At 39.2% G+C, this 23,528-nt stretch overlaps 2 protein-coding genes across 3 annotated transcripts in view; one reads left to right on the top strand and one right to left on the bottom strand.

Annotated features, from left to right (window-relative positions):
- Positions 1-2,646, top strand: part of cybrd1 (cytochrome b reductase 1) — a 15,426-nt gene extending 12,780 nt beyond the window's left edge. Inside the window, exon 4 of the mRNA XM_043693724.2 lies at positions 1,843-2,646. Within this exon, the coding sequence (XP_043549659.1) occupies positions 1,843-2,140 (298 nt within the window). The 3' untranslated portion in view covers positions 2,141-2,646. The remainder of the gene's footprint in view (positions 1-1,842) is intronic.
- Positions 1,846-19,699, bottom strand: umps (uridine monophosphate synthetase). Of its 2 annotated transcripts, XM_087989058.1 has the most exons (7): positions 19,546-19,699; positions 19,032-19,185; positions 16,981-17,685; positions 8,937-9,112; positions 6,994-7,108; positions 3,571-3,794; positions 1,846-1,979 (listed from the first exon to the last, which is right to left on the bottom strand). In XM_087989058.1, the coding sequence occupies exons 1-6, from the start codon at positions 19,678-19,680 to the stop codon at positions 3,616-3,618; spliced, it is 1,464 nt and encodes a 487-aa protein (XP_087845184.1). In that variant the 5' UTR covers positions 19,681-19,699; the 3' UTR covers positions 1,846-1,979; positions 3,571-3,615. The 2 variants fall into 2 exon arrangements, with proteins under 2 accessions (XP_087845184.1, XP_043550429.2); XM_043694494.2 differs by lacking the exon at positions 1,846-1,979 and having other exon boundaries at positions 3,489-3,794.
- Positions 19,700-23,528: the final 3,829 nt, after the last annotated feature.

The following is a 23,528-nucleotide window of genomic DNA, read 5'->3' on the forward strand; positions in this document are numbered from 1 at the left end:
TTTGCAGGCCTCAGTTAGAGAAAGTATTACCTGTAACATGCTATTCAGGGGATGGTTCTTCAACTGTGACTTCACAGGATATTTAAGGCTTAAACTAAGTCTGGTACAGACAGAATCATTCAGTCTTACTAGTCTGTTGCAAGAGTTGAAACTGGCTTTTTAAGTCCTGTCTTTGCATATTCCTGGAGATTAAAGCAGATGTGTTCTGGAGTTTGCTTTCTGTAAGGAGGGAAGAGATAGTTAGCCAGGATTAGAGTGGTGCTGGAAAAGCACAGCGGGTCAGGCAGCATCTGAGGGGCTGAATCAGCTTTTGCCCAACTCATTGATTTTCCTGCTCCTGGTAAGCTGCCTGACGTGCTGTGCTTTTCCAACACCACTCTAATCTTGACTCTGATCTCCAGCATCTGCAGTCCTCACTTTTGCCTAGAGATAGCTAGCCCCATTATTATCTTGCTGTTAAGTCTTTCCCCATTTTGAAGTTTCCTTGACAGTTTGCGTATGCAATATTCCTTCACCATGACTTTGCCAGTCACCTAATTTAAATCCAGGTTTTTTTTGTAGCCCTTTTAAGAACACACTTTAGAAAGAAAAATTTTAAAAATGTCTATATATACTTCAGGGTTCTGATCCGTTGTCATCAGAATGCTAATATATTTAATTCATGCTCGCTTCAAGCATTCTTCTGGATCATTTGAAATTCTTTTATTTTTTTCACATTTTGTAAAAACCTAGAATGTAGAATACAAATTTATATAGGAAGTTGTGAAAATCTGTGTATAGTTCAGCATTGACATCCAAGGTACAGCATTGGTTTTTCACCTGTACACTTATGATACTTTGCTCTACATCAATGACCTCTTTCTAATCCTCCATTCTTGATGAATTCATAAGACAGCTTATACAGCATCTGAGTAGAAATTTTCTCCAATTGAATTTTGGGGAGACTGAAATATTTTTCTGCCTCTGTTCAAAATTCTGTTTGTGTGCTTCTGGACCCACCTGGTAACAGCCAAAGATTAAGTCAGCCTGATTTTGTTTGATGTTGCATTTGTTCCCAAAACTATCTTCTGATTTCCTATTTGTACCATTTAATGCTGCCCATTTTCACCTCTGATGCATCAAAGACAGTCCAAATTGGGCAGTCAACTGTTGCTAAAACCCTCATTCATGCCTTTGTTATCTCTGGATGCAGCTGTTCCAGAGCCTTTTTAAGTCTCTCTCATTCTCCTCTCTTCATAGCTAACGGTCATTCAAAACTTACTGCAAAATTAAGAAATAAACAGTTAAGTCTCAATCTCCCTTCAACCCTATGCTCATCTACAGATAAAGGAAATATTTTGCTCTTCCTATGCAGAATATTCCACCTAGTTTCTTGGAACTTGTTTTTAAAAATGTTGCAATGTCCACTGTTATTCCTTTGTGTGGTGGTTGGGAGAAGTAGGATGACAATATACTTAGAATTCATGTCACTTGCTGGTGATTTGATTCTGAAAAGGCTCCTCGTTCTTCACAAAACTGAATATGTTTTAGGTATCATAGTCGTATATTCACATTTAAAATGATCTGAATTCCACCTTTTGAAATACATGTAACATCAGGTTGTTTTATAAATATATTTGTTTTTCTTGTCTGAGAGGAAAAGCATCTCATTTTTGACAGCTGCTTGATTCAATTTAAATCTAGAAATACACCAGACATAAAACTGTATGCTTTTAAAGCTTCTCAGTCATGAATTTTGATATTTCAAAATATTTGTTTAAACATTTTCAGAGTGGAGATTATTTTTAGTCAGTACAAAATAACACATTATTATCACTATACTTTCTACACTTTATTTTCCAGACGGTCAGGTAGCAATAATACACTCCCGTATTCCCAGTCACCACCTGAGGCAATATTAGTCAATACTCTGGGAATTTTCATTCTCCTCTTTGGAGGCTGTATCTTGTGGATTGCCAAACATCCAGAGTGGAAGCGCCCTTCGGAACATGTAAAGGAAAACATTGGCAATGAAGAGCGATCCATTTTAAGCAAAACAACAGAAGTTTCTGCTGAAACCAGTAATGAACGTGTTCATGAAAGAGGAGCAGGATTGACGCACCTCAACTTGGAAGATGTGGGTCAAAGGTCAACATTTTAAGAAATGAATTGTATTTTACTGAGATGCTGAATTAGCACAGAATACTTTTGATTGTTAAAAAGTGGCCAATTGTGCTAAGTGAACATGCCAGCCAAAACATCACATTCTTAAATATTTGAACACAGTGTTTCTGGAACAGAGGGAAAATATTGACTAAAACTAAATGCTTTGACACCTTAATGTACAATTAAAATTATTCTATAATTTAAAGATTCAACTCTTGTTTTTGTAGAGGCCTTGTTAACAAATTAAATATATTCCCAGTGCAATTATGTAGTCATGAAGGTCATAATATTGTTGGAATTACTGCTATGATATTATATGTATCTCTGAACTGTACATTGGAATTGATGCTTTTCATATTTTGATAAAAGTCAATGTATTTAGGCACCACTTCAGAAAAGAGAGCCATTTAAAATGCTATATTCAGTATTAATTATGGTACACAGTAAATATCAGCTTGCTCCACCTTATATTTCCATAAATAAAGTATTAGTATATCTGAGTATTTCTCATCCTTACCATTATTGAAGTTTAAGGCAAAAAAATGCTATTGCTTATTTTAGTAGCACAAATAGTTATCCTGTATTTTAGCTCTGACATACAAGTACTTTAAAGTGATAGTGGGAGCTTAGAGCTTCTAAAGGAAAAGGGGAACCTCCGAAAGAGTCAGAGTTCAAATCCCACCTGCTCCCAAAGTGTCAAAACCTTCAGAATTGTGATTAATATAACGGAGAGTTTTTTGTAGTGCAAAATATGGACCTACTGGCTCAGGGATTTCATAATACAGTACATTGGAGCAGGTTAATTAAAAATATTAAAATTTTGCTTGATTGAAACAGGGTTACAATTATATCAGTAATTTGAGATGTAATACTCAGCAACTGCTGTATTTTAAAATTTTATTTTAGTGTTGCATTGGATGTAAAATTAAACAACTTTGGGATACTAATGATCTGAAACAAAAAGAAACTCAACTGGTCTGGCAGCATTTTTGAAGAGAGATACAGAGTTAATATCTTGCATCCAGTGACCCTTCAGATCAAGGAGTGATATGAATATTTTGCTTCACACCAAGTTGTTCTGAATGGGCTTCTGGAATCCTTTCAGGTCAAGCATTTCCATTCAAAAGGGATTGGATAAATACTTGAAGGCAAAAGATTTGCATGGGTTTGGGGTAATATCAGGGATTAAATATCTCTGCTGAAGAAATGGAATGGTCAATTGGCTTCATCCCATGTAATCATAGAATGATGCAACATATATGTTTGCTAACTTATCAGCTTGGTTGCAACAATTAACCTCACTTTTCAATATGCAATTATAAAAAAAAAATCACCTTTTAAAATAGATTAAATTGGCTTTATTTAAAAAGCACATTCAATAACTATCATATTACAAACTAAAATCAAGGAAAATTACAAACTGACTTCAGATTGCATGAAATTCGTCATCTGTTTCCCTTTTTCAAACTTTCAGTTGTTAACAGGTGACAACCTGCTCATGTAAGCTGCCCATCCTGCCTTTCTGTACATTTTTGCAGCTTCCACACGATCCTTCGCAGACAAGATCCCTCTGCCCACAATGATGATGTCAGAGGCATACTTGTGAATCACTTCTTCAGGACTCAGGTACTGTTGGCCCAGATTATCCACTAAGGGGAAATGTGACGCAGTTAGAAATTGATTCTATACCCAGCATATGTTCCAAATGTCTGCCTCTATAATATAGTTTGTAAATATCAACTTAAAATCATTATTATTCCTAAGGCAGAGTCAAATCAGACATTTAGGAATTTGCTTTTGCACTGTATAGTATTTTTTTAAAAATGGTACAACTTTGTTCCAACTTACTGGCCAAGCTATGAAGGTACAGGGGAACCTCGATTATCCGAACGAGGTGGGCGGGCACTATTTCGTTCGGACAATCGATTATTCGGTTAATCGAATAAATACCTTCCCTCTGGGGCTCGGAGTTAAAGACTGCTCCCCGTTCAGGAGACTGCAGAAGCAGATAGCGCGCAAGCCCCTGTCCCCTCCAACCCCGTCCACCTCCACCCACTCTCCGGGGCGGCTGGAGTGGACACCAACAAGACCGCTGCTGCCTTTGTGTGGGGTAATTGGCACTTGGATAATCAAGGTTCCTCTGTATTTATTTTGATTTAGATTAGTGCTGGAACATGTACTGAAAAATGCCACTGCTGTAGAGCTATTTAACAGCTCGTTTAAGTGTTATGATCCCAGCTAATGTTATTACTGATCACGTCTTATCCCAGACAAGAACCTGTCCTCATAGTATGATCATGTTTTTATTTGTTTTGGTTTTAAGTGGCCTATTCCTGAAAGGTAAGCGCACACTACTGCAGACTTTGCTTTTAATAATAAAGCAGAAGTCTATTAGAAAAGTGAAGGCAAAATAGAATAATCCAACTTAAATCTGTTTATAATTCAAAAAAGACAAATTAATAATGAGTATAAATCCATTCATATAAAAACATTCCATTATAAACCTAAACAAAAATATTTTGTATAGTACCCAAAACACTACATATAATACAAACACTTGTGTCCCTGTATCCATTACCTTGGTAGGTTTAAGTCATTTGGATTTCAATGTTTAGATGAGAACCACAGATAGCTTCTTCCTGGACCTAGCATTCACCTGATTAAAATGTACTTGACTTTATGTAATCTCTTCAGGGTTTTAACCGAATACTTCAGGTCCAGGACTAACTCCTCACTCTAAGGTTACCTAGTTCACTATATGTTCCTTTCCTTCCCAGTAGCACTTTTCTACAATGACAGGATTGCTCTGCTCAATGTCAAAAGTGAAACCAGAAGTCTTTCTTATGTATGGATGCTTCCCTTAAGCTTAAAAAGGACAAGTTCCAGAACACACTAACAAACCTTGAAGCCCCATTATTTACCAAAACCAGGTTGCAAAACAAAAAAAAAAATCCAGTTATGAACAAAATTGTATTAATTCTAAAGCTAGCCCTCAAAACTATTAAAATAAATCACCAGCTACAGAAATACATACAATTATTAACTTCAGATACAGATAAATCTAAGTAGTTACCAACTAAAAATATAGAAACCCAAATTCAAAAAACATTAAGTATTATACATATAAACGCCATAGTTTATATCACACGAGTGATTCCTTGAAGAGCATGTGAAGGATTGTTGCGTTATAAATTAAATACTTCTGTGTGACCCCAGACTGATAAATTACCAGTTCCATTTGAAGTTGTATTTTCTCATTTGTACACACTAATGAGGATACTACTAGTTAAGTTATTCTTTGTTGTGCTGCTTAGAACCCTGGGTTAGTTCTGAAAATGACAGAGCTGGTTGGTTTGAAAACACCAAACATCTGAGAAATAATGATTATTTATTTCCTTATATAGGCTATATATTTTGTCATACTTTGACATCAAGAAGTGCACTTCTAGATGATCACTACTGGCAGCTGTTCCTCCAGGTGCCCAAAACCTAACCACTGCAATCTCCCTCTGAACCCTTCTACTTTCTCATTTAAAATGCACATTGAATTCTACTTCTTTGACCCAACCTAGCCTTCAACTGAACACTTTCTCGAACTTTTACAGTCCATGTGGTGTACATATATGCAGTGCTGTTAGGACAGGAATTCCAGGATTTTAATTGAGCGACACTGAAGGATCAATTATAGTTGGTGTATGGTTTGCAGGTGGTGATGTTCCTATGCACCTACCACCCTCGTCTACTTGGATACACTAAAGTATGATGCCAAGGCATCTTTTGCAAAATCATTCAAACTTGGGATCATCAGTTCTTAAAAGGACAAGAGAAATAGATGCATGGAAACACCAACAGCTCCAGGTCACACACTATTTCAACATGGACATACAATGGGTGGCAATACAACCCACCACCACCTGTCAAGAACTTCTTGTAAAGGCTATAAAATACTAATGATGCCTATAACCTGAGAATAATTGGGATGAAGAAACAGATTCACCAGAATAGTTTCTAATACGAGGATATCCAAATACAAAGAAAAACTGAGGGTTTTTTGATAATTCAAAGAGATTTAGAATTATGAAGGGACTGGTCAGATGCAATAAATGCACTTTCAAACATTCAATTATGTACAAGCAAGCAATTAAACCTTTAAATTATGACATAAAAGAGGAATATGAAAAAGCAAACAGGTTGAAGTGCCAGAGATCATATTATTAGTTATTGATCACTTGTCAATAAGTATTTAGGGCTACTATTGGCCAGCCACTTAGTAGTTGGAATGTACAATCCATTAATGTAGAATGCTGTGTAACATTTAACTCTCAATAAGACAACTGCCAGTTTGGCCAGTGTTAATGATTATAATTATTATGTAATCTCTTGATGGTTTCACATTGACCACTATTTCACTAACATTGAGATGAACCCAGAGAGGTCAACTTCAGACACTAATCAACAGAAGAAGTTCAGAGCTCAACTGTACTCTCTCAGGAGCTGAATTAAGCAAAAATCTTAATCCACACAGGAAGTGATATGCAGGATGAGATTATATATTCGTTCTTTAACACTGGATGACACCAACAAATGCGTTTTAAAAATCTATTATGTCTTTGTAGTGCATTTCTGCTAAGTGTAGAAAAAAATCAATGTTGACTTGTTTAAGAAAAAAGCTCTTCCCAATTAAGCAATTGTAAGTAAGTAAGAGTTTGTTACTGGTTGAAACTTCCCATAATCTACTCCCACTACGCTCAAAAAAGATCCAGTGACCAGCAGGAACTCTTTGCCTTCTACCACTGCAATATAAAATGCAGTATTAAAAGTAAATGTCATGTGAAGTAGCACCCTTACCTCCAATCTGCATCCCGACTCCTGGGGTCATATGTATAAACTCTAATCTATTGCTGATATTTGAACCAGATATAAACCCAATGACAAAATCAGAATGTTTTTCAGCCAATTCTACCTACATAAACAAAAACAGGTTAGAAATTAATATTAGCATAAACTTGTAGTAACACATTCTCAGGCTATCCATAATTTTAAAAATATCATAGCAATAAGGACCAGTGATTTGCTCAAAGAGGTATCAAATAAAACTAAGTAGGTTGAACTGACGATTGAAAAAGGCGGTATTATACTTCTAAGAGAGTATACTGTAAACTCAGCAAACATGGAGATAGAAGTGTAAATACGTAGACATATTGCTTGCAAGTGCAGAAACAATAGTGGGCAGTAACTGAGGTGATTTCAACATCAGTCATATTAACGTGGATAAATTTAGTGCAAAAGGTTATCAAAGGTACCAAAGTCTTAAGATACATTTACAATGCTTTTTAAAAACAATATTTGCAAGTCCAGTGAAAGAAGAGGCTGTTCTGGACTCTGTTTGGGAATGATTTGGGCAGATGGAAGGGTATCATTGAAAAATAGTTTCAGAGGTAGTGATCATTATTCATGAAGGTTTAAAGCAGTTCTATCTCAATTCTTTTAATAACAAGTCAAAATGTTTCACATTCAGGAAGCTCAATTTTATGATGATGAAATGTGATTTGGCAAGATGGCACAGTAATTGCAACCAATCTGTCTAATAAAAATGTTACAAAAAGGAGGAGTAGACTATATACACTCTGGAGCTGTTCCATCATTCAATAAATATGATCACTGTTGATCTTTATCTTCAACTCCATTTCCCCGACCAGAGATCCATCTATCTTGACCATAGGCATATTCAATATGTGCATCCACATCTCTCTGTACATAAGTAAAAACTCTGAATCAAGAAATTTCAGAAACAATAATTGGGGGTACAATTTCAAATAAATGGCGAAAGGATTACTGGATAGTAGAGGAGTAATTTCTTCACTCAGATATTAGTAGAGGGTTCGAAGTCAATATCTGAAAAGGTGGGAGAGGCAGAAATTCTCAGTTCATAGAAGGAACACCTGGACATGTACTTGAGGTTGTAAAACGAATGGGGTTTCAGAACTAGAGCTGAAATTTGAGATTTGCCTCAGTAGCCTTTATCAGCTGACAGACACATCAGACTAAATGGCACCTGAATGCAACACAAAGATTTCCATGTTTAAAACTCTCAAATAATTAATCCAAAATTAGTAACTTCACAATGTTGAATATGGCAGTGAAGTTAGTAGATTAGCATAAATAAATTACTTGGTTAAAATACTGAAAAATAAACTGATTATAATGCTTGGCATGGCCACTAGATTCTTACAGTAATTTTACAATTGATTCCTGTGATTCTACAATGTACATCAAATTTACTAAATTATTGGTTTTTGTTATTTACCCATATAAGGCTTTCATACTTATCCTACAAGGTTTTCCCTTCTACTGCAGTGGTTTAAGAAGGCAGTTCACTACCACCTCAGGCAATGAGGCATGGGCAATGAGTGTTCGCCAGCCAACAATGCCCAAATGCCATGAATGAATTTTTAAAAAAAGAATAATTTTCTGAAAAATAAAATTTCAGGGTTACAGAGGGGGAATGGCATAAACTGAGTTGAGAGTAGGCACAAACATGACAGGCCAATGGTCTCCCTCTGTAATCAGTGCATGGATTCTATAACATACATTTCAATTAAGAAGCTAAATCATGAAAGAGAAATGAAACTATTTGTTCCCATAATCTCAATTTAACAAAAGCCTAGATTTGTTGCAGAAATATATTAAAATCTTCTGATAAAGATCCGCCAATTCCACCTCTTACAATTTTCAGATATCTTTTTCACATTACTATATCATTCGGCAATAGGTTAGAATAATTTAATTACAGCTGCTTTGGTGTAGTCCCCAGTAGCTAAGGAACCTTCGGAGCTCATTTCAGCAATCAGCAGGCAGCCTCGGTTCAGAGACAATCCAACTTCCTTCAATCCTTTCACTACTCCAGGGCCAGGAACCACATGAGCATTCACAAAGTCAGACCATGAAGCAATTTTGTATACTCCACCTAGAGAACAAGACAGAATTAATCAAATAAAGCATTTTTACATCGCAGACTCCCACTGCTATACATCAGTAAGGACTCCAAAGTCTTACACAGTAATGACCCAGTGAAACGTAAACATATCAATCTATGCCATTTGAATGCCTGCGTATATCCTTCTTTCTTGGTTTTCACAATGTGTTGACAGTACTAGGAGTTCCTTAAATCAGGCCTAATATTAAGCCACTTCAGTATATGATGCAAAGAGACATTGTACACAAGTCAGCTCTCACACACACATTTCCATCTTATTCAAACATTTATTTTGTCAGTGACGAAGACTATAACCTGCAATATCTTACATTTCCTACAGCACATTCAAAACCAATTCTGTAAAGTACCACTGAAACCAAACATTAGTATTTTTATGAATAGGTACAAAAGTTGGAAAGGAGTGAAGAAATTAAAAATTAAATGTAATAAACTTACCAAACATTTGTTCAACATTGCCCTTGTCAAATAATGTCCAGGAGAAGACAGTTGATTTATGTTGCGACTAATAACTTTAAGGCTTAAAACTGAAGAATACACCACTAAAATATGTCATACTTTCCGATACCAGCAAAAACATGAAGAATTAATATAATCCCTGTCTCAACTATACTTTTCAGATATTACAGGCAGGGCTACAGCTGAATAATTCCAAGCCATTTAGAGGCAAACATCTAAGAAATAAGTTAACAAATTATTTGTTAGAATGGTTTCATAGTAGTGGAAGAGTGAAAAAAAAAACAAGGTTCCATGAAAATGTAAAAGCAAGTCAAAAAGAAAATACACTACATACAAGCAAAATGTTTATGGACTAAATAATGGGACCTAAAGTAGATAAATTGTCATAACCTTATGATTTATATATTAGAGTATTAAAAAAAACCTCGGGATATCGCAGAAGAGTCAGTCATAATCTTCAAAAGCTCTCTAAATTCAGGAATTGAGACTTTGGATTAGAATATTGTAAATGTTATTCAATTATTGAGGAAAGGACACAGCATTCATAAAGTCAGATAGTAAAGCAATTTTGTAAATTATTCATTATGGGAACTTGTTGGAATACACATCCCCCATCACGAAGGACTCAAAGCCCTCCGCTTCTTTCTTTCCCGCCGTACCGACCAGTACCCTTACACTGACACCTTCCTTCGACTGACTGAACTGGTCCTCACCCTGAACAACTTCTCTTTCCAATCCTCCCACTTTCTCCAAACTAAAGGAGTAGCCATGGGCACCCGCATGGGCCCCAGCTATGCCTGCCTCTTCGTAGGATATGTGGAACAATCCATCTTCCGCAACTACACTGGCCCCACCCCCCACCTTTTCCTCCGCTACATCGATGACTGTATCGGCGCCGCCTCGTGCTCCCACGAGGAGGTTGAACAGTTCATCCACTTCACCAACACCTTCCACCCCGACCTCAAATTCACCTGGACAGTCTCAGATTCCTCCCTCCCCTTCCTCGACCTTTCTATTTCTATCTCAGGCGACCGAATCAACACGGACATCTACTACAAACCGACCGACTCCCACAGCTACCTGGACTACACCTCCTCCCATCTTGCCCCCTGTAAAAACGCCATCCCATTCTCCCAATTCCTTCGACTCCGCCGCATCTGCTCCCAGGAGGACCAGTTCCAAAAACGCACAACCCAGATGGCCTCCTTCTTCAAGGACCGCAATTTCCCCCCCGACGTGGTCGACGATGCCCTCCACCGCATCTCTTCCACTTCCCGCTCCTCCGCCCTTGAACCCCCCCCCTCCAACTGCCACCAGGACAGAACCCCACTGGTCCTCACCTACCACCCCACCAATCTCCATGTACAGCGCATCATCCGCCGTCATTTCCGCCACCTCCAAACGGACCCCACCACCAAGGATATATTTCCCTCCCCTCCCCTATCAGTGTTCCGAAAAGACCACTCCCTCCGTGACTCCCTCGTCAGGTCCACACCCCCCACCAACCCAACCTCCACTCCCGGCACCTTCCCCTGCAAACGCAGGAGGTGCAAGACTTGCGCCCACACCTCCCCCCTCACCTCCCTCCAAGGCCCCAAAGAAAACTTCCATATCCGCCACAGATTCACCTGCACCTCCACACATATCATCTATTGCATCCTCTGCACCCGATGTGGCCTCCTCTATATTGTGGAGACAGGCCGGCTACTTGCGGAGCGTTTCAGAGAACACCTCTGGGACACCCAGACCAACCAACCCAACCACCCTGTAGCTCAACATTTCAATTCCCCCTCCCACTCCACCAAGGATATGCAGGTCTTTGGACTCCTCCATCGTCAGACCACAACAAAACGACGGTTGGAGGAAGAACGCCTCATCTTCCGGCTAGGAACCCTCCAACCACCAGGGATGAACTCGGATTTCACCAGTTTCCTCATTTCCCCTCCCCCCACCCTGTCTCAGTCAAATCCATCAAATTCAGCACCGCCTTCCTAACCTGCAATCTTCTTCCCGACCTCTCCACCCCCACCCCAGTCTGACCTATCACCCTCACCTTGACCTCTTTCCACCTATCACATTCCCGACGCCCCTCCCCTAAGTCCCTCCTCCCTACCTTTTATCTTAGCCTGCTGGACAAACTTTCCTCATTCCTGAAGAAGGGCTTATGCCCGAAACGTCGATTCTCCTGTTCCCTGGATGCTGCCTGACCTGCTGCGCTTTTCCAGCAACACATTTCCAGCACAATTCAATAAAGGACAACTGAGCACTTGAATAAGAGCTGATCAGTGACAGTCCACATGACTAGTCAATTTGGGCTTTTTAAAGGTGGGGCGTGGGGAGAGAGGCTGAATTCAGCATCTGCAGATGTTACCATATGGATTTCCACAGTAATTCAGGAATCTTCTAGAGATTAGCAAAAATAAAAATGCAAGGAATTCAACACAGCTTGTGAAACTGATTGGGTGAAAAGGACAGACAGATGTGATAAAGAAAACACTTATGGGATGTGACAAGTGGCAACTCATTGGATTTCAGCTTTTCCCCAGAAAATCAAATGACTGATAAAAGAAGACTGATTCATGAAGGGCTTATGCCCGAAATGTCGATTCTCCTGCTCCTTGGATGCTGGCTGACCTGCTGCGCTTTTCCAGCAACACACTTTTCAGCTCTGATCTCCAGCATCTGCAGTCCTCACTTTCTCCTGATAAAAGAACAGGACAGTAAATCCAAATCTGCAAATTAGACAAAATTTAGGAAAGGTGACAAGGTCTTGGAAAAGGTACAAGAGAAGTTTACAAAGAACGAAAATCACTGGCGAAGTGGAAGGACTAGAAAATCTGAGATTGCTCTCCTTAATTCAGAGAAATGTAAGTGGAAATCCTAATAGAGGTATTCAAAATTGAGAGTTTTTAAATAAAGCCAGGAAGGATAAATTATTTACTCTAAAGCCTCAATAATCAGAGGTTTTACATTTAAAACAACTGACAAGAGCCATAGAACAAATGATAAGAAACTTATTTATATAGAGGGTTGTTGTAATCTGGAATGGAATAACAAACAAGCGAAATCAAATTTTGCAGGCTGAAGTTGAAATTAATTGACTAAATTAGGCAATTCTTTTAAAAAGCTGGCACAGGAACGCTGGGCCACATGCGCGCCCCCCCCCCCCCATCAGTTCCATAATTTAGATGGAATAGTATGTTGTGTAAATTGGATCAAGAAGTTAAAAAAGGCACAGATTGATTAAACAGCTAGGCACACCAATGGTTAATGAGGGAAATCATTTTTAATCCGATACTGATAGATTATACAGACTCTTTGGTCCACCTCGTCCATGCTGGCCAGATATCCTAAATAAATGTAGACACATTTGCCAGCATTTGGCCCATAGCCTTCTAAACCCTTCCTGTTCATATACCCACACTTTTAAATGTTGTAATCGTAACCGTCTCCACCACTTCCTCTGGTATCTCATTCCATACATGCACCCACTCTGTGAAAAAGTAGCCCCTTTAAATATTTCTCCTCTCACTTTAAACCTATATCCTCTAGTTTTGGACTCCCCTACCCTAGGGAAAAGACCTTATCTTTTTACCCCAGCGGTGCCCCTCATGATTTTATAAACTTCTATAAGGTCTCCCCTCAGTCTCTGATGCTCCAAGGAAAATAGCCTGTTTATTCAGCCTCTCCCTATAGTTCTAACCCTCCAACCCAGGTAACATCCTTGCAAATTTTTTATGAACCCTTTCAGGTTTCAGCATTGACAGGCTACGAGCTGCAGAAGATCACAAGGATTTAATTGTCCATAGACACATCACTAACAGCTATTGTACAAGTAAAAAAAGTAAACAGAAAGGCGAATAGAACATTAATCGTATTTTAAGATGAGTAAATTCAAAAAGGGAGGAAATAAATACTTCAGCTGTACGTAGCCTTAGACTCTATTTGGATTACCTCACTTTAAGCATCAGACCTCAGGAACTTTGGAAAGGATCCTGTGCAGACTCACTAGAACTATACCAGGTCATAAAGATTTAAACTGTGATGACAAGTTCATTGACATGGCTGGTATTTACTACTAGCAAAGTTGAGGATTTGCCCTAAGTGATAACAGGATTTGACTGAGTAGACAAAGAAATTGCTTCCTCTGGTGGGGGCACAATTAGAAAATATTTAGGAGTGAACTATAAAGCATGCTTTCATATACCATAGTAGAAATCTGAAATTTCTGCGTGCATGCTGTATCAACTGAAATTTTCAAGGCTGAAAATGACACATTGTTAGATAAGGTTACCAAGTGACACAGATAAAAGGCAAGTAAATAGAATGGACATGTAGATTAGCCTTGACTGAACTGAAATTCAGGACATTTTTGAGAAGCAGAAGTCTACTCCCGTTTAAAGTATGAAATGCAAATGCAAAAAGGAGAGAACAGATTTCTTCCTAGTTTAATCCTGAGCATGACTTATTTCAGGGAATTATGGGTATTTGATTATGAATTAAGATATCTCAAGATAAGCTTTTCATAAATTCAAGCTAGGATGAGAGGCTCAGAAACACCTAACACCAGATGGACTTTGAATCAGACATACAAGTGTGAGGCGATGCACTTTGGCGACTAAATGCAAGAAGAAAGCACGCAGTAAATGGAAGGACCCTTAGAAGCATGGATATACAACGGGAACTTGGGGGGCATGTCCACAACTCCTTGAAAGTGGCAACACAAGTGCTATGGAATGCATTCGGCATGTTCGCCTTCATCAGTCAGGGCACTGAATATAGAAGTTGACAAGTCTGTTGGCGCTATATAAAATTTTCATTGGGTTATTGGAGCATTTACGTAGTTCCGGTCACCACACGATAGAAAGAATGTGAAGACTTCAGAGACAGTGCAAAAGTGGTTTATCGGAAAGCCACCTATTTGGAGTGAAGTAGCTATAAGGAGAGATTGGACAAACCTGGACTGTTTTCTCTACAGCGTTGGAGGTCAAAGGTGACCTGATAGCATGGATAATTGGAATCCAGGGTGGAAAAGTCAAAGAGTAGGGGCATAGGTTTAAGGTGATATGGGGAAAGTTACAATGAGATGTGTGAGGTAATGTTTTTACATACAGAGTAGTAGATGCCTGAAATATGCTGCCAGGGAAGGTGGCAGATCCAATAGCAATGTTTAACAGGTGTTTAGACAGTCAAACGAACAGGCAGGGAACAGAGTGATATGGGCCATGTACAGGTAGATGGTTATACCACATTCATCACAGATATAGTGGGCTGAAGGCCCTGTTCCTGTGCTGTATTATTCTATGTTCTGTAACAAGATTTCACCAGATTATTCTAATTTCCCAACAGTGTAACAATTTCACCCCACCCAACATGACTTACACCGCTACCTAGGCAAAAGTGAGGACTGCAGATGCTGGAAATCAGAGTCTAGATTAGAATGGTGCTGGAAAAGCACAGCCAGTCAGGCAACATCCAAGGAGCAGGAAAATCGACGTTTCAGTTCTGATGAAGGGCTTTTGCCCGAAACATCGATTTTCCTGCTCCTCGTATGCTGCCTGACCGGCTGTGCTTTTCCAGCACCACTCTAATCCTTACACCACTACCTCCCAAGATCTGGCCATGCTTCAGAAACTGAGGTGTAAACCAAGTTTCCCAATATGTACTTCCATTCCCATACAAAATTCTCTCCATCCTCAGCTTCATGCTTGCTTTAAGGCAATGACTTCGCAGCCACAAGATATAATCTGTTCACAAATCAACAGTTAGCAGGTAAGGATAGTTCAAGAAGAGCTTAGATTTTTGTCAATATAGTTCTATAACTGTTGGAAGTAACTATCACAAAAAGTACAAAAGCTAACAGAGATAATTGCTAGCTTCAAGATGCAGTGTCCTTTAGAAATGAGGTGAGGTCGCATAGTAAATATGTACAAAGAAATTGTAGGACGTATGCCAATATCTGATATATATACTTGGAGTCAATCTACCCGAGTATAAATTTATACTGTCATCTTTTGATAAATACAATATACTAATTGGAAGCTTGCATATTTGTTTTAATGCTCGAACCAACTGGAGAATGCTACATTGAGATACACTCTCTTCACTTTGGAGTTTTAATCCTACTTTGCATACTGTTTGTTTCATAAGTATTTAGAACCTGAAAGTTATACCCAACTTATGCTAATTAGATACCAGTGTCAAAAAATGTGGCACTGGAAAAGCACAACGTGTCAGGCAGCATCCGAGGAGTAGGAGTGTCTTTGGGCATAAGCCCTTCATCAGGAATAGGGTGGTGGGTGAGGGTTAAGAGACAAATAGCAGTGTGTGGGTGGGGTGGGGTGGAGGGGTGAAGGTAGCTGGGAAGGCGGCAGTAGATGCAGGTGATAGTGATAGATCAGAGGGAGGGTGGAGTGAATAGGTGAGAAAGATGATGGACAGGTAGGACAGTTCAAGAAAGCAGTGCCGAATTGGAGGGTTGAATCTGGGGTGGGGTGGGGTGGGGTGGGGGGGAAAGAGAGAGATAAAGAAACTGGTGAAGTTGACGTTGATACTGTGTGGTTGAAGGATCCCAAGGGGGAAGATGAGGTGTTCTTCCTCCAGTTGTTGGGCGGGTGGCTTGGATTTGGCAGTGGAGGAGGCCCATGACTTGGTGAAGTGGGAGGGGGAGTTGAAGTGGTCAGCCACAGGACTTTAGGGTTGTTTGGTGCATGTGTCCTAGAGATGTTCCCTGAAACGTTTTGCGAGTTGGCGTCCTGTGTCCCCAATATAGAGGAGACCACACCGAGAGCAACAGACACAGTCCTCACTTTCTCTCAGTAACTAGATACCACTGCACATTTGAATGAAACCTCAAAATTATGAACTCAACAGCTGGGGTTTGCAGGGCAGAGTATGTTCCCCTCCATTTCGGAGGAAGGAGCTAACTGTAGTTTCTGCCATTGCAATGAAGCAGAGTTCACAATTTTCTGCTAGTTTTGCCAAAAAATAATAAGGGAGTTGTTAAAGCAAAACACTGGCAAAGACAAATATTAAAAAACTATAGTGCAAGGGTCAAGCATCAGCGAGAATTGGTAGATTCTTACAAGGTTACACTGCAATTTGCTGAAAACAAAGGCTTGCCTTTGCTCACAGAATGGTGACCACAGAGAACACACTCAGGTACAGCTCAGAAGTTGTAACAATTACTTATTTTTGTCAGAATTCAAAAAGAATATTGGACATTTATCAAGGCCTTCACAAGTGATTAAGCAAAGAAATGCAACCTATCATTGAGGATAAGCTGTAATATACTCAGTTGATTAGTCTTACTTTCAGGTATTCTTTAGTTATTCAATACAGCCATCATAGGCTGTCCAACATTTTAAAATATGACAAGATACCTTCATACTGGTGTTTAACAGTGTTCCCAATATCTGCAAACTTTCGATCTTCAAAAATCAAAAATTCATGCTTATCAGCAATCGTTCTCAGCTCTTTGAACACATCTAGATCAAAATCATTCAAGATGTCAACATGTGTTTTCAATACGCAGATCTCACTACCCAGTGAACAAGCCAGTTGCAGCAACTCTTTTGAGTTTGTGACATCAGCAGCGAGACACAAGTTGGTTTGCTTCTTTTCCATGATCTTCAAAAGCTTTGCTGTGATTGAATGAATCCCAGGAAGCTGAGCACGAGCACCATAACTAATTTCTTGGCAGAGTTTTATTGCATGTGTTCCATCAGGCTGAGTATTAAACTGTTTCGTTGAACCATCCACCCTTTTACTCACCGCTGGCAATGTGTTTTTTCTTATGAATGTCTTGACACATTCTACTGTTTCATTGTCAATTTTTCCTTGGCTATGTAAAATTTCTAATAATTTGGATAGAGAACAAACAGAATGCAAACGTATTTCTTCCTCTTCTAATCTGGTTCTTCCTCCCTGCTCTCGGTCCAATAATACCACTGCATCTGTGACCTTTAATCCTTCCTGACGAAGAACTTCTGCAGTCTCCAAGACACTGGAACCACTTGTGACAACATCCTCGATAATAAGACAGATTTCTCCTGGGTTGATAGCACCTTCCACCAAACGATTTGTACCTTTAATTAGAGAATTAATAATTATAATAAACAATGCAATATTTTGCTTTAAAAGGTTAATGGATTTCAAAGTGAAAAAGCACCCCTTACATACTCCTGTAAAAATTAAGTATTTTAGATACTTTTTAAAGAGTCTAGTTTTACACAGGTAGGTGTATTCAAGGAACCTATTTTCAACTAAAACACATTCACCTCACACACAAGGCAATGAGAAATGCATGGCCACACCACTGTACATTCTCTCAATTTTTATTATAAGCAGCCCCTCCACTCCAAATCACCTACTGGTAATTACTTGATTTCATTACACTTTTGCCATTTGTCCTTTGGGACTAAAGGCCTCATCAGAACTAATGCGTCCATCATCAGGTACATTGTCAGTTGCAGCACTCTGATCCTCATTGCTGTGCAACATAGGATTACGAGCAGTTACTCATCACTTTCTAATAACTTCTATATTATCTGCAAATTTGTAGTCCATTCCAAGCAACCATGAAGAATGTGCTGAGGAGCAGTTAGATGCTCAAGACTTTAGAGCTGTTCTGGTTGAATGACTAGTGGTTGCCCTAATCTGTTCTTATCTTGTGATCTGTTGAAACAGTGCTCTTCAATTCATTCCACAGATGATCTGCAGAATGCCAAGTCAATTGCATACAGTAGTCAATCTTCATGTGAAGAATGATGTCTTGATCTTATCTTAAATTAGCTTTTTATTATTTTGAACTTTATTCACCTGCCCTTTGTTGCAAATTACATTTAAAATAAACTTTTGACCTTTTCCATTCCACACACTTGTATGGAATTGTACACTTCAATCTTTAAAATATTCAATGAATATGGAATGAGTTGTCAACATATGGAATTCAGCTGAAAACTCTGAAATAATTTGAAAAGGAATCATTGAATATTTAGTCAGAGAACATGAAAAATTTTCACAATTGTGTTTTGGGTTGTTTTAATATACAAATAATTCATTATCATTCAGGCTATACAAAAGTACATTGCTGCCTCTCTTTAAGGTATAACCAGCTCTAATCTAAACTAAAGCATATTGTCAATATTATAATTTAATACTTTGTCATGTTTTGGAACAGAATAAGCAACACATTCAAGATAACTTAAAAACCTTGTTTTGCGTTGAACTGTTACTAATATGAAAAATATTTTCCTTCAGGATTAAATTTCAAAACAAATTAAATACCAAAGTGCTAGGTCATCTGACCACCCTGAAGTTCTAAACGTTTCAAGTGTCAATTACCACATGGATCACTGAAAAATTCAGTACAGTATTGAAATTAGTCTCCAGCATGGTTCGGGGTAAAGGGTGCACTGTAATGTGTGCTTACCGTAATTCTTTGCCTCCTTTCGACGAATGAGCATGGAGATATTATTGACAGAACAGATAATAGTTGCAAGAGGTAAGGCAGTGTACGGAACTCCACAAATAGAATTGCATTTAATTCCAGCATTCTGTGCAGTTTTCCAAAGGAGATCAGAAACCTAACAGAAAAAAAAAGGTCCACTGTAATCTCTAAATTAACAGACATTTGGAAGCAAAAGTAAACATTTTGGAGGACCCCAAAATAGGATACAGGACGAAGTATTTATTAATTAATAGCACGTGGCTGAAGCCTCAGTGGGTTCTGTTTCTCACTCCATAGATACTACCGAACCAGTTTAATTTAGATCTCCAGCATCCGCGATACCTTAACTGAAAGTTGGCAAATGCAAGTAATGCCACCGTGTCCCTGCTGACAAAGGAGCAGCCACTTGCACAACCGCCACTGAAGCAAGACAGATGGCTCTGAGCTAGAGTTTAGGCTTAGGGCCTAAGCTAAACCAACAGTGTGGAACTGATACCTGATTAAGCAGAGTTGGATGGGACACAATCACCCGCAAATCGAAATAAATAGGCGACAATACGCCACTTTTTAACACGAAGCTCCCAAATTTCACCGCCTGAACTTCAAACAGCTTCGCTACCAACGACTCCATGCTCTCTGCGCCAAGATCAGCCAGCCAATGCGCCTGCGCGTCAATATCGGACAGGCCACCAGTACGCCTGCGCTCCAGGAACGGCCTGACCGCCGGTGCGCATGTGCGCCAAGATCGGCTAGATTGCCAGTGCGCCTGCGTGCCCACAGCAGCCGGCGTTCAAGTGCGCCTGTGCGTCCAAGTATAGCCAACTTCCCACTGCAAGTCTTCAATGCACTGTCTGTTTATCCGTAATTGCTTTACTCGTTGTTTCTGTGCGTCAGTCCATAGAGCTGCTCTGTCATATCTTTTAATTTTACAAGAGTGTTGTTCAACTCGGTTGAATGTGGTTTGCAATGCAGAGTGACGCCGACAGTGTGGGTTCAATTCCACAGCACTGAGGTGATCATACAAGAATACCCCTTCTGAACATCACCCCTCACCTGAATTGTGCTGACTCTCAGCTTAAACCACCACCACCAAAGACAGAACTTGCTAGAAAAGCTCAGCAGTTCTGGCAGCTTTTGTGAAGAGAAATCAGAGTTAACTTTCTGAGGAAGGGTCACTGGACCCAAAATGTTAACTCCGATTTCTCTCCACTGATGTTGCCAGAACTACTGAGCTTTTCCAGCAATTTCTGTTTTTGTTTCTAACTTACAGCAGCTGGAGTTATTTCAGTTTTTTTTAAAAAAACACCATCAATTGTCTCATGGGAGAGCAGCCTTAGGATCATGGTGACTTTACCTGCTTCTGTACAGTACATTGATCAGTGAAATGCCAAATTAGATTAGAACTCAAATACGAAAACAACACAATTGACATTCACCCTACTTGCAGTATTACTTTTGAAATTAATGTTCAAGTTTCACTATATGCAATACGTATGCCATATATTATTTATAACCTAATATGTGAAAACACCCACCAAGGAACCACATAATGGGAAATGAATTAGAACAGAAAGAGATGTAAAAGTTGGGGATCGTCTAAGCAGTGGTGACCATTACGTAGCAGTTTGTAAAATAAAGATAAATGAGGATATAAGTATGACAAAAACCACATGAATAAAGAGGATAAAAACTGATTTTTGTGGTAATGTGAATAGAACTTGAGAAAATAAAATGGACAACCAAACTGGCAATCACTGCTATTGAACAGCAACTTGAAATATTTAAAATAATATTTAACAGAATACAAGAAAAACATATTACACTAAAAGGAAGAATATGTTTCCATGGTCTCCTTCTGATGAAAGCAGCCCCCATTGTCCCCCTCCCCTCCAGCCCACTTTTAGATTTGATAGATAGGTCTGAGAGTGTCCACACACTTCAGTAACCTAACTGGACAGCCCCGGCTACAGAATTCCCTACAGTGTGGAAACAGGCCCTTCGACCCAATAAGTCCATACCAACCCTCTGAACAGCAATCCACCCAAATCCATTCCCCTACCCTATTACTCTACATTTACCCCAGACTAATGCACCAAACTTACACATTCCTGAACATTATAGTCATAGAGATGGACAGCATGGAAACATAACCCTTCGGGTCCAACTCGTCCATGCCAACCAGATATCCCAACCCAATCTAGTCCCACCTGTCAGCTCCCGGCCCATATCCCTCCAAACCCTTCCTATTTGTGTACCCATCTAAATGTCTCTTAAATGTTGCAATTGTACGAGTCTCCACCACTTCCTCTGGCAGCTTATTCCATACCCTCTGAAAAAGTTGCCCTTTAGGTTTTTTTTATATCTTTTCCCCCCCTCACCTTAAACCTGTGCTGTCTAGGTCTGCACTCCCTCACCCCAGGGAAAAGACTTTAGTCTATTTATCCTATCCATGCCCCTCATGATTTTATAAATCTCTATAAGGTCACCCCTCAGCCTCCAATGGCCCAGAGCAAACAGCCCCAGCCTATTCAGCCTCCCCCTATTGCTCAAATCCTCCAACCCTGCCAACATCCTTATTATTTGTTTTATTTCCCTATAAGATTTTGCCCACAGAGTTTAAAGCAGCATTGATTAATGCAAGAATACAATCTTAAAGAGAAACAGAGTACACACAGCATTGAAGTACTACAGATATAAAAATGCTTCACAGTATAAGAATTACTAAAGAAATTGAGACCAAATGGAAGGAGAATGAAATTTCCTAACAGATTCAAGATCAGAGATGGATCAAACAGAACACAAGATTTGACTAAACAGGATAAACATAAGATGGATGCTCCTGATGACTGGGAATCTAGGCATCACAGTCTAAGGATATGGGGTACATCATTTAGGATTGAAATGATAGAAATTTCTTCACCCAGAGAGTTGCAAGCCTGGATAATTATCTGCCACCAAAAGCGATTGATGAAATGCTTTTAAGAACGAGTTGGATATAGTTCTTTGGGCTAAAGAGATCAAAGAATATAGGGGAAAAGTGGAAAAAGGGATGATCAACCATGATCATATTCATTGGCAGTGCAGGGTCAAAGGGCTGAATGGCACACTCCTGCTCCTATTTTCTATGTTTCTATGACTTCTTGGAGAAGGCAGCTCTTAAATACTGTATGGTGTAGAATTTAAACACCAAATCTGAAGCTGAACAAATTAATGTGCAATTATGCTTTGTAGATAAATATCAAATATTAAGCATCAGTATCAGCACTGTGGAATAGTAAAGCTTCACAGGCAGAGATAATACCTGCCATAACAAAACAATGCTACATCTGTAAGACTGTTGATCATTTCCAGGATGTATGCAGAAGTAAGGCACAGATTCAGAACAGAATAAAGGTCAACTTCTTCCTCATACAACATTGTTAATGTGGCTCAAGCTTCACCTTTGAATAAGGTACCCTAATTATTCATAGGGGTAACCAATTTGGGATTCAAAGAACTTGTATCTAGCAACAGACATTCTGCTAACTTTAAGTTTGATAGAAGTGCCAGTGTCATTGGCCTATCAGATCAGATACCATTCCTGAGGAATCAAAATTTGTAGCCTACAGAGGAGCAGCAAGGGGCAACTGTTGAGATTACAGTGTACAGAGTTCAAACTGGTTATGTTTTCTGCAATCAACAACTCTTAAATTTGAACCTGCATACATGTTTGGTGTTCAATATGCATGAATGACCACTAGGTCAAAGGAGCAACTGATCCAGAAACAATCGTTGTTGACCAACTGGTCATTCCTGATGAAGGGTTTATGCCGGAAACGTTGATTCTCCTGCTCCTAGGATGCTGCCTGACATGCTGTGCTTTTCCAGCACCACACTCCTGACTCTAATCTCCAGCATCTGCAGTCCTCACTTTCTCTTAACTGGTCAAGAGGGATCTATAGAATTCTGGGCTTCCTACACTCCTGACAAAACATAAAACTGAAAAAAAATCTGTTGATGTTATTCAAGATACCACAAAAGAGATGTTTCTGTAGGCACAACAAAACAGTTGCCAGCAAAACAATATAGGTGCAACCAAATTTGACAAGAACAAAACAAGAATGTGTTTCCATTCACCAAAATTATGTAGAAGGATGACCATATTGAAAGGTCCAGACCACCTGCATTTGTAAAGTCAGAGACTTGGGGGTAGATGGTTATCAGTAACTGCAATATAGATATACACCTAAATACATAGAAATGTAGGAATACAAGTAGGAGTAAGCCAGTCAAACTTTCAAACCTTCTCTGCTATTCAATATAATCACCTAACTCAGAACCCTGCTTTTTCTTTTACCCTAAGAATAATATCTAATGCATCCTTGAAAACATTCAATATTTGGCTTCAACTACTTTCTGTGGGAGACACTTCCACAGGCTCATCACTGTCTGGGTGAAGAAACTTCTCCTCATCTTAGTTCTAAGTGGCTTCTGGACCCC

Source organism: Chiloscyllium plagiosum, unplaced genomic scaffold (assembly GCF_037043375.1).
Source record: "Chiloscyllium plagiosum isolate Xiang-an unplaced genomic scaffold, Cpla_swu_hap1 HiC_scaffold_7, whole genome shotgun sequence".
Taxonomy (NCBI): Eukaryota; Metazoa; Chordata; class Chondrichthyes; order Orectolobiformes; family Hemiscylliidae; genus Chiloscyllium; species Chiloscyllium plagiosum.

What these genes read in the sequence shown, in the direction of transcription:
- umps (XM_087989058.1), bottom strand. Translation starts at nt 19,680, where the DNA reads ATGGAGTCGTTGGTAGCGAAGCTGTTTGAAGTTCAGGCGGTGAAATTT. An exon ending in AAAGGAGGCAAAGAATTACG is followed by an intron (nt 17,686 to 19,031) that starts GTAAGCACACAT and finishes CTCTAATTAAAG; the next exon opens with GTACAAATCGTTTGGTGGAA. An exon ending in GGGACTACACCAAAGCAGCT is followed by an intron (nt 7,109 to 8,936) that starts GTAATTAAATTA and finishes TTGTTTATGTAG; the next exon opens with GTAGAATTGGCTGAAAAACA.